Source organism: Myotis myotis, unplaced genomic scaffold, assembly GCF_014108235.1.
Source record: "Myotis myotis isolate mMyoMyo1 unplaced genomic scaffold, mMyoMyo1.p scaffold_m19_p_3, whole genome shotgun sequence".
In the NCBI taxonomy this organism is placed as follows: domain Eukaryota; kingdom Metazoa; phylum Chordata; class Mammalia; order Chiroptera; family Vespertilionidae; genus Myotis; species Myotis myotis.
In genome coordinates, this window is record NW_023416335.1 from 188,615,222 (window position 1) to 188,629,442 (window position 14,221).

Consider the following 14,221-nt stretch of genomic DNA (forward strand, 5'->3'; position numbering starts at 1 on the left):
TAAATGGACGGGTGTTGCTCGTTACAATGTCGACCTATCAGTTTTAGTTCCTAGAGTTAGAATGATCTTAGAAATCATCCAGACCAACTCATTCACATGTGGACGTGCAAACAGGGATTCGGAGAGATCGATTTACTGAATTAAGGTCCTTACACTGAAATAAATAAATAAAAAAGACCTGGGTCCCTTGACTTGCTGTTCAGTGCTTATAATTGGAGTCAGAACCCAGGTTTCTTGGTCCCTAGCCCAATGTTTAAGGTGAAGTAGGAAGCACTACATTCTTTAAGCCTTTCAGGGTTTCTCATATTCTAGATGCTGGTAGGGTCGTGGAAAGTGATAGGATGGTTGGTATAAGTTTTAGTCTTCACACTCAGTTATATAAGAAATGCTACATTGAATTAATTTCTATTGCCACTGTAACAAATTATCACAAATTTAGTGGCTTAAGTGAACAGTCCCTTATGTCACAGGTCCAAAGACTGGGTATGCTTGGCTAGTTTCTCTGCTTGCTCTCAGAGGTTGAAATCCAGGAGTTGTCAGGTTTGTATTCCTTTGTCGAGGCTCCAGGGATGATTCCCCTCCCAAGCTCATTGTGATGGTTAGCAGAATGCAGCACCTTGTGGTTGCAGGACTAAGGGCACATTTCCTTGGGCATAACCGTAGGACTAAGGGCATCACTCCTAGAGGCCTCTTCTTAGTGGTGGTGGTTCTTCCTCCTCCTCCTCCTCCTTCTTCTTCTTCAATATATTTTTATTTCAGAGAGGAAGGGAGAGGGAGAGAGAGCTAGAACCATCAATGATGAGAAAGAATCATTGATTGGCTGCCTCATGCACACCCCCCTACTGGGGATCAAGCCTACAACCCAGGCATGTGCCCTTACCGGGGAATTGAACTGTGACCTCTTGGTTCATAGGTCAACACTCAACCACTGAGCCATGCCTGCCGGGCCTTCCTGTTTCTTGCAGATGGACCCTTGCATCTCAGAGCCAGCAACAGCTTGTCAATTCCCGCTTATGCATGGAATCTGTCTCTTCCTCTGCTACCAACCAGAGAACGCGGTTTATTAGTTTGGGCCCACCTGGATAATCCAAGATAATTTTCCCATTTTAAATTCCATAACCTTAATGATATATGCAGAGTCCCTTTATATATATATATATGTATCATAACATATTAACATATTCCAGGGATTAGGGTGTAGACATCTTTTGGGGGCCATTCTGCCTATTACACACATTATTTCCTTTAAATAATGGCAAGCCTGCATATAGTCAATAATACTGTAATAACTGTGTATGGTGCCAGATGGGTACTAGCCTTATCGGGGGGATCACTTCATAAGGTATATAAATGTCTAATTATGTTGGATACATAAGATTAATATAATAGTGTATGTCAAGTGTAATTGAAAAATAAATTAAAACACAAAGACAAGCTGCCAAAAAAAGGGGGGGGGGCAAGTCTTCATACTACCAGGCTAATGGGAGAGTCCGTGACAGACATTACTGGGACTCTTCCTCTCTTCGTCTTCCTGGGTCCTGGGGTTCTTATACAGGTGTGATGGTCCCTGTAGCCTTGGGTCCCCTTGAATTATAGCAAAAATGGCATTATGGTCTGACCTGGTGTGGCTCCTTGCAGGCTGGTGGATCTGCTGCTTTGGGACCACCCCTGGGGCTGTGCACTCTTCCCAGCTGGGGAACCCTATGCCTTGGTTCCACCTTCCTAGCTGCACTCCTATATTACAGCCTGTCACTTACCTGAAGCACAGTGAGAAGGGGAGGCAAAGGTCTCAGAACTACCTTTAAAAAATAGCTTTATTGAGTTATTGTTTACCTACCATAGAAACGCAGGACACCATGTATGGGATATTGCATTGGATATACTTATGCAAAAAGTTACTGCATTGGACATACCTATGCTGAAAATGATTTGTTATTTACCTGAAATTCACATTGAACTGAGCATCCTGTATTTCATCTGGTGACCCTATGTGGGTGGCATATTGTGAGAACATGTCTTATCCTCTCTGGCTTTCCCGTTCCCCCACCACAGTCATGCCGGTGGCTGCCTGAGCCTTATGTCATTCTGTAAAGCACTTAGCTCAGTGCCCACAGCTGAGGGCCATAAAGTGAGATAGCCACTCAGGAAACTTTCAGAGAGCCTATATGGCCTCTTTAGCCATTTGGCATAAATTCAAGGATATGTGTGTAAGTTTTGAGCTTTGAGATAGATTGCACCGTAAACCCTACACTACTAGAGTTAGTGGGCTGGTGAATGTTAGTTTTCTCAGCCTGTGCAGGAAGAAAAACGTGACTTATAGTGTTTGTCCATTTCTGTGGTGTGACTAGTCCCACTGTGGCTGATTCACGATACCGACGCGATGTCATTGAACTTGGAGCTGGAATGAAATGTGCACAGCTGGCTCTGGGGAGCCCATGCAAGCCAGCCCCAGCTCACGCCTGCCCCAGGCGGTCCTCATTTTCATATATAGGCAAATCAAGCCTACCTAACAATGAAAAGCTTAAGAGAAAATATCTTACCACTGTGGTATTTTCTTATAGTAAAATAATTAAAAAATAATTTCCTACTTGGGGTAATAGCAATTGATAAAACTTTTTCTGTACATCAATTCAGAATGAGGTATAGACTTCGGCTTTCATTCTGTGTTTAAAAGGCAACAGTTAATCATCATTCATAATGAATTTCTAAAACTCTCCTGTTTCTTATTCCAAAGAAAGGCTGTGTTTCCAGATTAACGCATCTACTGAACTCTGGATGCTAAGCCACCATCCAGTATATGGGGGCAGTGATTTCCACATATTTCTGAGCTAGCATATTGAACAGATGTATCTGTGGGTGGTTAAGAGTCTGTGGGGGATCACTTTATATTCCTACGTTTGATTGAGGAGTCAAGAAAGACCTATCCGGGTACAGCCAATTCGACCTTCTGAATGCAGATCCAGCCCTTTGTGGCCTCCCTGGGCCTGAAGCCCCAGTGGAGATTCAGAGTACAGGCTGTGGAGTGAGGCAGTCCAAGGGTGACCACTTTCCAACTGTATGTGCTCGGGGAGGAACTTCAGTTTTTTCATTTGTAAAATAGAGCTCCCGCCAAGGGCTAGACATGTAAAATACCTGATACCTAGTAAGCACAAAGTAAGTATCAGCTCTTGGTAGTATTGATGTTATAACTACTGTCATCATTGTAATTCATCTTACTGCTCATTAATAAACAGCCTTATGTATCTATTTAGGTCTAGCAGATACTTCCCATTCTACAGAAAATGTTTGTTTCTTCCCCCAACCAAATCATGTAAAAATTTAATTATGATACAAATTCTAGTTTTTCATTAAATGTTTAAGCAAATCTCAGAAATAAAAATGGTCTTCCTTACATTGTGAGAATGTCTGTGAATCCTGGGAAAAATCATTCGGATTTTTTGAATCCGAAAGAAACCAAAGCAGCCGTCAATAAGCTTAGCCAGGAATAGCCCCTGGCAGAACTGCAAAGTGAACAAAGTTTGTCATCTGTGCCCCTCGATTTCTCATTGTGGTCCTCTCATTAGCTTATGATCATCCATCCATTCATCCACCCATCAAATACGATTTTCAAAAGTTAAAATCATGACTCATACAAATATAGAATGAACATGTGAAAGATTTATTAACTTATTGACAAAAGAACCAATGAGGCTGATTCCAAGAGCATATGAAGAAATGGGTATTTCAAGGGCTTTGTGCTTTGTTTTCTTTTAAATAATGTCAGCATAAGATTGCAATATAGTCACAGAACTGGTTAATGTCCTACAGGGCAATAAATCCATTACCTTTAGGGCTATTTTTCCTGCTGGACAGACGTCTGCATATTCACATGTAACTTCACAATATCTGGACTCTAGTCATATTGTAAATAGCAAAATCAAACACAGACACATTGTCCCAGAGAATTAATTCTTGGAGAAGCCCATCTAACAATGTCCTAGCATGACTTTAAAATAATTTGCTATCCTTTTGTTTACTTATTTTCAAACACTATATCATTTTTATTAACATATCTATTTGTTCAATAAATCTTTATTAATATCTATATGCGCCAGATATATGCAGATAAAGACACAGTCTCTGTCCTCAAGGAATTTAGAACCTAATGGGGAGACAAACATTCAAAATAAAAATTACGATATAAAATGATAGACGTATTCCCTCCCAGGTTCCCTAGGATCCCATCATTACAGAGGTCCACCCAATCCCCAGTTCTATACCATGTCAACCTATCCACCATTTCCCCACTTATATATTGAAATGCATCTCTTAGCCTGGCTGATGTGGCTCAGTGGTTGAGTGTTGACCTATGAACCAAGAGGTCATGGTTTGGTTACCCGTCACTGCACAGTCCCCAGTTGGGGGTGTGTAGGAGGCAGTTGATCAATGATTCTCTCATCATTGATGTTTCTATCTCTCTTTCCTCCCTTCCTCTCTGAAATCAATAAAAAAAAAAATTAAGAAATGCATCTCTTAGAGCCCAATAGATGAATGATTTCTCTCTTAGATTTTTAATGGATTATTGATTTTTTAAAATATATTTTATTGATTTTTTACAGAGAGGAAGGGAGAGAGATAGAGAGTTAGAAACACGGATGAGAGAGAAACATCGATCAGCTGCCTCCTGCACATCTCCCACTGGGGATGTGCCCGCAACCCAGGTACATGCCCTTGACCGGAATCGAACCTGGGACCTTTCAGTCCGCAGGCTGATGCTCTATCCACTGAGCCAAACCGGTTTCGGCGGATTATTGATTTTTAGAGAGGAAGGGAGGGAGGGAGAGACAGAGAGAGAGAGAGAGAGAAAGACATCGATGTGAGTGAGAATCATCAATCAGCTGCCTTACTCACATAGCCTGACTGGGGATCAAGCTTGAAACCTGGGCATGTGCCCTGACTGGAAATAGAACCAGTGACTTTTTGTTGCATGGGATGATGCTCAACCAACTAAGCCACCCCAGCCAGGATAATAGAGATACATTTTAACCTAGTGGTGTGTGTCACATGGTGGGCTCAGAACTGGTTGGGAAGAGAAACGTTGAGCAGGAAAGAGGTGAAGAGGTCTTTCCTGTTGCTCCTAAAATTTCTGCCTGTGGTTGACTTGGACATAATTACTAATTAAGCAGCCCTTGTATTTCCAAAACATTTATTGAAGATGTATTTATTTCCAAATTAATGGAGCGGGAAAGCTTTCTGAAATTTGACTTTGGGGCCCTAGATTTTAGTTATAACATGGCAGACTATTTTTTCCAGGAGAGGGGTGCAGGAGTCTGCCTGAGGACTCCTCAACTACCTTCTCTCCCCCTCAAATCAGAGTTCTGTTTCACGTAGCAGTGGACCTGGGTGACTCAGTTTCACTGGCCCTGCTCTTATGTTTTCCCCTATCTCCATGGTCACCAATGTGCCAGCTCCCCAAGAATACACAACGATTTTCTCTCTGCTTGTAATTCTCCTCGCAGAGCCACCTAGAGTAGGAGTCATGTATTTCAGTTCTCTATCCTTAGGGATTCGACTAAGTTAATATTTAATAAGTAATTATTAACGTAGCGAACTTCAATGGAGGCTGTAGTAATAATACTATCCTTCCAGGAGCCATAGTTTAGTGGGGAAGGACAGGAACTTGGAAGTAATTCTAAAGCTGTGATTCTTAATCCCGGCTGCCTGTCAGGGTCACCTGGGGAACTTTGAAACATCCCGATGCCCAGTCTGCACTCCAGACCAATTTAATTAGAATCCCTGGGGTAGGACCCCCAGCGTCAATATTTTTTGTAAAGCTCCCTGGGAAAGTCCAATGTTGCTAAGCTAGAGAACCATTGGTCTAAAGCAAAAGAAATGGAAAACACTGTAATAAAATGCGAACAAAGTGCTGTATGGATAAGGATACCACATCCATTCTGGATATGCGAATACTCCTATTCACTGTCTGGCCACAAATGCGGAAAAGATAGCCTCTCGTAACCATGGGGAAAATGTAGGTCAGTTGGATTGTAGGGCATTTAGAAACGATATACTCTGGGAGGTAAGGTCTGCAGAAAATTATGTCTCTAAGGGGAAAAGAGCCCAACAAAGATCAACCCAGAAAGATGACCCTCAGATTCATTCCACACACTCTTTCTCTCACCCTTGGGGGGGGGGGGGGGCATTTTTTTTTTTATAACTCCCTTGTCTTTCTGAAGAAGTCCTATCCATTCCCAAAGCCCACATCCTTTGTGAAGCCGTTGCATTTCTTCCTCCTATCCCAAGCAAAATTGGGACCCTGTTTTTCTCTAGCACTTAGCTCCCTGTCTGGTTTTAGCAGCTAATTATAATTATTACAGAATTCAGTTATAATATGGCAGACAGTTATTTATACATTTACCCTTTTATGGGTCTCACTTATCTTTGTTTCCTTAGTATCCAGCACAGATTCTTGTTTTTCTTTGACTGAATAAACAGAGCTGTAGCGATGTTAGGTCACGTCAGCAAGTCATGCCATCATCAGGGGAGACCTAGCCTCTGGAACTCCCCAGGCCCCACGTCTGAGCATCCAAGGGGTGGGGCTGGCGTAAAGCAGCTGGAGGAAACATGGAAGAAGGCCTGGCAGGGCTGTGGCTGTTAGGGGTGAGCTAGACTGGAGTTTCACCTCTCTCGGCAGAGTTTTGCTTTGAGAGAAACTAGAGGAAGTTCACAGGTTTCTAAGTGAATGTATGGACTGTGAAGCACCTGTGCCACGTACTCCCATTTTATTTAGGCCACAGGCATCCCGACAGTCTGGAGCAGCCCTTTCTGTCTGAAGAAGTTCTTGTGTGTTTTGTTTTTAAACTTGAAATATTTTTTGGAAAAAAAAATTTTTTGGCAACTTACAGGTTTTACACGTAATGCTAGTATATAGATAACACTATTATTTCCATTGTATAAATAGGAGGGTCATGCATTCTTCATTTTCTAGGACAGTGCTAATTTTAGATAGCATGTTCTGTTTTTAGACTGTGTATCCTGATTTTTTTTTATATGGAAAGTATGGTTGCTATTCTTACAACTGACTATCATCTGGCCAGCCATGCTTAAAGATCTTTTAGCAATCAAAATGTCTAATTACCTTACATCATTTCTCTTTGAGAAATTAAGTAGGGCTGCCTCATGGACGCCCCCCTCCCAACCCCCTGCAAAAAAAAAGCCGAAGGCAACATGGAGCTGGCACTTAGCACCTTGTCCTGAGCTCCAGACTTCTGTTGCTTGTGGTTTCATGGTGAGGACGAGGTATATGAAAAACCCTCTTCCCAGCACAAATTTGTGCAAAAATCCTTCACAGAGAAATGGGTCATTAAGAACTGTTTATTCATTCCACCTCTAGAACTTCAGTTTCTCTGTGAGGTGCAGTCACAGGAGCCCACCAGGAGGGGCACTGGGCCTACTGCTGGAGCGCCCCGCCCCGCCCTGTGCCGCAGGCCCAATGGAGTTGCTCTGGTTATTACGGATTCCACTGCTAAGCTTTCTCTTTCTGGTTAATAGAGGCAGCCAAATTAAACATCAGTGGTCCCACTGCCACCAGTCACCTCAATTTTAATAGAATGGCCCACAATTACACAATCTTTTTTACCTAATAAAAGGCAAAACTTTTTTTCTCACTGAATAGTACAAAAACTAGTGTTAAACTTTATAAGATTTTTAATATCTAAGGACCATAAGCTTTTTAAAAGTTGCTGAGTAACAGTTATATTTGGTTGTTTTTAATCGTCTGAAAGCCTTAAGGTTTCTAGTGGCCGGGTTACATTCTTTAGAAGACATCTTGTATGTCCTTTCTTCAGTCGATGTGTCGTTTTATGAGACAATAACTAGAGAATAGCACCAACAAATTGATAGGTGGCAAGGTATTAGGACATGAGCCACGTCACCTTTTGGAAAAAGCGGGCTATTTTCAGATGTCATTAAATGGAGAGCTCTTCTGGCTCATGCAGAAGTGTCATGGTGGCTCCACGGGCTTCCTTAATGCTTCTGTAATGGAAACCCTGCATAAGGACAGGATCCTTCTCAGTAGCTGGCCAGTCTGTACCCATAGATTCCCGTCAGCTGTCTCCACAGCTGACATCTGAGTGTTTCCATCAGCCTGAGTTTTCCGCTCTTGCAGCCTCGTTGCTTTAGTGTTGCAACATCCAGGAGCTTCTCACTTGCCCAGACTTCCAGCAGCTCTTCACTTGAGGGGAACAAGTGAACTCTCTAACCCTCTGTTATCCCCAATGAGTGGAGGGGACAAGGATATATGAGGAGGGGGCTTGATATGAGTTTTACCACATTTGACTAAGGATCAAGAGAGGGTGAAGCCAAAGAGAGCCTGCGCTGGGCTCTGCTAAAACAGCGCCTAAAATGAAAGAGAAATGGGCCAGAGTTTGTTCTGGATAGTAGTCATGTTTTCCTGCCAATGCACGAGTCCTACTTGTCGACAACCAATCTAAGTGCCCAAATAAGATTGTTAGCCTTAGGAATCAAACTCGATGGCACCATTTTAACAGGAGGCTTCATTCTTCTTTTCTTATCCAGAACTAAGAGAAAAAAAATGAATATGGTTTTTGCTCACAGGATGGAGAACAGCAAGCCGCCTGTGGTTATTCCGACACTTCTGGTGCCCCTCCAAAACCACAGCTGCCCCGACACAGCCACCCCTCGGCCAAGCCATGACCTGGCGGAATTACATGAGGAGCACGGCTGGACGAGCAACGGAACAGACCCGCAGTATGGACCGAAACCCGGGGAAGTGGCCACAGCCAGCATTTTGTTTGGGACCCTGTGGTTGTTTTCTGTCTTCGGCAATTCCCTGGTTTGTTTGGTCATCCATAGGAGTCGAAGGACTCAGTCCACCACCAACTACTTTGTGGTCTCCATGGCATGTGCCGATCTTCTCATCAGCATCGCCAGCTCGCCTTTCGTCCTGCTGCAGTTCGCCACTGGCAAGTGGACACTTGGCAGCGCCATGTGCAAGATGGTGCGATACTTTCAGTATCTCACCCCGGGCGTCCAGATCTATGTCCTCCTCTCCATCTGCATAGACCGCTTCTATACCATTGTCTATCCTCTGAGCTTCAAAGTGTCCAGGGAAAAAGCCAAGAAAATGATCGCAGCGTCATGGATCTTCGACGCAGCCTTTGTGACCCCCGTGTTCTTTTTCTACGGCTCCAGCTGGGACAATCATTGCAATTATTTCCTCCCTTCCTCTTGGGAGGGAACTGCCTACACTGTCATCCATTTCTTGGTGGGCTTTGTGATCCCATCTGTCCTCATCATCTTATTTTACCAGAAGGTCGTAAAGTATATTTGGAGAATAGGCACTGATGGCCGAACTGTGAGGAGGACAATGAACATTGTCCCAAGGACAAAAGTGAAGACGGTCAAGATGTTCCTCCTTTTGAACCTATTGTTTCTGCTCTCCTGGCTGCCTTTTCATGTGGTTCAGCTGTGGCACCCTGAGGAAGGAGACTATAAGAAAAGTTCCCTTGTGTTCGCAGCAATCACGTGCATATCCTTTAGTTCTTCAGCCTCTAAGCCTACTCTGTATTCCATTTATAATGCTAGTTTCAGGAGAGGAATGAAAGAGACCTTTTGCATGTCCTCGATGAAATGTTACCGAAGCAATGCCTATACTATCACAACCAGTTCGAGGATGGCCAAAAAAAACTACGTGGGGATTTCAGAAATCCCTCCCATGGCCAAAACGATAACCAAAGACTCAATCTATGATTCCTTTGACAGAGAAGCCAAGGAAAAGAAACTTGCTTGGCCCATTAACTCAAATCCACCAAACACTTTTGTCTAAAAATCTCAGAATTCTTTCGATTATTGTTATGCGCCAGAGATTAAAAACTTTAACTATACAAACGAAAGCTATTTATATATTTTTTCAATCAACTTTCTGAGGGAAATGTTTTCTTTTGTAAAGTGTATTCATTTATAGATTATAGTTTTAATTTTAGTTACTGTTTCACCTTGAGCTCCTTTTACTATATTAGTGACAACATACACAAAAGAGAATGTGTTTCTACTTTTAATTTACCATTATATTCGAAAAGCGTAAACCATACACACAGTCTTTGATTAATGAATCAACCTAGTTTTATTGTTTCCTTTGTGTCCTTCCTACTGAAATGCTGTAACTATGGGCTTCTGTTTTAAATGGAATCCTCTCTGTTACACATTTCAGAGGGTTGTATTTTTATTTATTTTTTTTATTAAGGACCCTTTAGGAAGTTAATGTTGTATATATTTTTACATTATCTTCTTCTAAATAATCACTGTCCAGAAAGCACTCCATGTACAGTATTGGAGATATACTGGAACTGCTGGACAGTCTTCTGTGACTGAATTTTTTTAAAAAAATATTTTTATTAATTTCAGAGCGAAAGGGAGAGGGAGAGAAAGATAGAAACATCAATGATGAGAGAGAATCTTTGATTGGCTGCCTCCTGCACACTCCCCACTAGGGATCGAGCCTGCAACCCAGGCTCGATTCTGGTCAAGAATCAAACCCAGGACCCTTCAGTCTGCAGGTCGACGCTCTATCCACTGAGCCAAACTGGCTAGGGCCTGTGACTGAATTTTAATCAGGGTTTGTAGGGAAAGTTTATAGAGTTGCTTAATCCCTCTCTTTCTCTCATTTTCATTTCCCTTTAACTTAAGCAGCGGGTGACACCTTGAAAAGTTTGAAGTCAATGGGATGTTTTTCTCACACCTGTGTCCTATCTAGGTTGTGTCTAGGGCAGTGGTTCTCAACCTTCTGGCCCTTTAAATACAGTTCCTCGTGTTGTGACCCAACCATAAAATTATTTTCGTTGCTACTTCATAACTGTACTGTTGCTACTGTTATGAATCATAATGTAAATATCTGATATGTAGGATGGTCTTAGGCGACCTCTGTGAAAGGGTCATTCGACCGCCAAAGGGGTCGCGACCCACAGGTTGAGAACCGCTGCCTTAGAGACTCAGACATGAGGCCTTTTCTCCAGCCAGTGCCTGCCTGCTCCTCACATCTCTCTCCAGGACACACCATCATACTCTTCCCAACTGAACTCTTCTTTGCCTGTCATAACTCAAGATTTTCTTCTCTAGCTTGCAGGTCCCCGTTATTTCAAATCTAGGACCAGCACAGTTTTAAAGTGTTCTTATTAAAACAATAAAGGGCTTACAGACAAGACTAGCCTGCATTTTCACACCCTAGTTACCAAGAGCTGCAAATAGTAATTCCAGTTGTTCAGTGATTTTGCACTATCTCATTTGATCCCCTCAAGAATTCTGTGATGTACTTATTATTATGTTTTATCCATGAGGGTCCTGGGACTCAAAGTTATGCGGCATATCCGAGTCGGAGTGTGGCAGAGCTGGTGCTCACATTCAGGTCCTTAGACTGCAGGTCGGTTGCTCTTTCCTTGACATTACGGCAGCGTCTCTAGAGAACACATGAGCAGCCAAACCCATCCAGGCCTCCATAGGCTTTCTGGCTACTGCTTTGGTGGAAGTCTAAGGTTTTAGAGAAGCTGGCCATTCTTAAAAGGAGAGTCTAGATGAAATTGAATGAGCTGGCCCTCACCTCGTCCTTGCCCGTGGATAGGTTCTTGGACTTGTAGTGCTGAATTTCTGAGACACAGAGAGAACCCTGTACCTCCCCACCTCACCAGGCGCAGGGAAACAAGACGAGATTGGCTTTGATATTTGAGGCAAAGAATAACAATAAGGCATTTAATCTGCAAATATTTACAGAGCTGATGTTTATAAGTGGTGGTGCTTCCTTTAATGCATTCAAAAGATAAAAATAATAGCTATGTTTTCCTTCCTTTTCTTTCTCATATATATTTTTAAATATATATTTTATTGATTTTTTACAGAGAGGAAGGGAGAGAGATAGAGTTAGAAACATCGATCAGCTGCCTCCTGCACACCCCCAACTGGGGATGTGCCTGTAACCAAGGTACATGCCCCTGTGCGGAATCGAACCTGGGACCCTTCAGTCCGCAGGCCGACGCTCTATCCACTGAGCCAAGCCGGTTAGGGCTCTCCTTATATTCTTACTAGGTCCCTAGGCCTGGCCGGCAATCAGGGCCTATCAGGGCCTTCCAGCTGCCAGCCAGGGCCTTCCTTCGTTCCACGTTTGCAAATGGCACTCTAAAAATGACAAAATGAGGCCAATGTTTCTCTCACTTGGCCCTTGAATTTTATAGTCAAACTTGTTCAAAAAAATAGAAGTGATTTTATTTTCTGCTCCTCTAAATGGAATATTATTTTTTAAAGTTAGATTGTAAATAGTTAAACTTAATTCATTTTAATTTATTCTTATGTATATTATAGGTCTCAGTTTAAACTAAGAGACCAGAAAATTGCTAAGCTCTATCCTGTCTCTAATGTTCTATGAGTTTACCCAGGAAGCAGAAATTCAGTGAGACCATCTCATAAAAACTCTTGTTATAGAAAGTACTAGTTTTTAAATGCCCCCAAGTAATGACAAAATGTTGAATTATAACCGAGAGAGCACCAAAATTTCATGACCTCTGAAAATGCAGCTATACTCTCTCAGCATGTTGATAATTCACTATATCTTAGTTAGTTTAGTTTAATATGTAATATTCCTATTGTCTTACTTAATCCTAAAACTGGAGAAAATCAGATATAATGCCCAGATTTATGAATATTTGCATAAGTCTCAGCAACACAAGAACATTCACCAGACCTTACGTTTGCCTGTCAAAAACTAGAGTTAAGGCGCAGGGAGGCAGGCTTTTGGAGAGAATGAGAAAATCACTCCAGTCTCCTTACCAGGTACACAATGATGCGCACCATAAATCTGATTCCCGTAGTTTCCAAACAGGAATTCAAGAAAGTGAGAATGGGGGGCGGGTGGTGGGGTTCAGAGTAGCAATTCTCCTCCCTGACTCCAGGTTCCCATAGACTCAGAGGAAGGGAGAGGGATGCATCCTTTGAGGTGGAATTTGAATTTCACCCTTTCTTCTCATCTTCTGTGAAAGCATTCGTGTAACCAACCTGCACATCCTCTTCAGATGTGCTTCCCTGTGGACCTGCCAGCACAGGTTTACCCAGGATGCCTGGAGCTGACTCCCTGGGCCAGAGTTCTTGCCCAGGAAGAACAATTTTACCCACCAGGCATTGGGAGCAGTCATTCGCCAGATAAGTTGGCAGTTTTGCCTCTCCTGATGGGCACGGTCCCTCCCTTCACCTCTCCAGCTTTGCTGCCACCTGCCCCAATTCAGTTTCAGAGCCACACAACAAGATCTGCTGGAGTTACGTGACCAGCATCAGCTTGGAGGGTGCATCCCTCTGTAAGAACCACATGTAAAAGAAGCAAAGAATTAGAGATTTTTAGAGGAGAAGGGATGTTGGGAGACCCTAGCACAAGCCTCTTGTTTAGAAGAGGAAATTAAGACCAACAGATGTCAAAGTAGGGGAAAACGAAAATGCCTTCTACTACCAGTCCAATATCCTTTCGCATTCTGCTTGCCGTGGCATGATTCATGTATTGGAGATAAACTCCTCCCTGTGTGCAGAAGAATATGAAAAGAGTAGAAACAGTTCCCCGCTGTCCCGTTCCCCTGCTCATTTATTTGCCTGGAACAGAGATGACTTGAAGGTGCTGTCATTAGTGGAAATGCAAACCGACTTTGTCAAACTGTTCTACAGAATGGCCGCTTGATGGCACTGTGGCCAGCAGGCAGAGCCCACCGCCTCTTCAGATGCCTGTCAGTCACACTGGCTGTTCCAGAGAAGTCCTCGTCTCATAGCAACAAGACAGGAAAATTGCTGAGCACCCAGAGGCAGCTGTAGATTAACTAATCAATCAGTGTGTTCAAAACACAAAGCATCTAAACACTGGAAAAATTCCAAAATAATTAATACCTTTTATAGACGTGAAGTCACTAGTCAAAATATTATTTTAAACCCATTTTACAAATGGTATCGTTAAAAAACAACCACCATCAGACCACGAAACTGGCAGTGGTTTCACCCACACTTACCAGGGCTTCTCTCTTTCCTGCTCCTTTTATCATTTGACTCTGAGAATTCATGGACCGTTTCATACCAGTGTAACCTAGACTTTCCCTAAAAGAAATGTTTGTATGCTCCTGGTAAGTAGGCAGTTAAATTAATTTTAGGTCCATTTCATTTCCTCAGACCCTCTTGAATTTTTTGAGCCCCCACAAGTTGGGCC

At 42.7% G+C, this 14,221-nt stretch overlaps 1 protein-coding gene across 6 annotated transcripts in view; it reads left to right on the forward strand.

Annotated features, from left to right (window-relative positions):
• GPR19 (G protein-coupled receptor 19) overlaps window positions 1-9,888 on the forward strand; it is a 35,187-nt gene extending 25,299 nt beyond the window's left edge. For all 6 annotated transcript variants that reach the window (XM_036301622.1, XM_036301621.1, XM_036301619.1 and 3 more), the window contains one exon: window positions 8,557-9,888. In XM_036301622.1, coding sequence (XP_036157515.1) covers window positions 8,573-9,826 — 1,254 coding nt within the window. In that variant the 5' untranslated portion in view covers window positions 8,557-8,572 and the 3' untranslated portion in view covers window positions 9,827-9,888. The remainder of the gene's footprint in view (window positions 1-8,556) is intronic.
• Window positions 9,889-14,221: the final 4,333 nt, after the last annotated feature.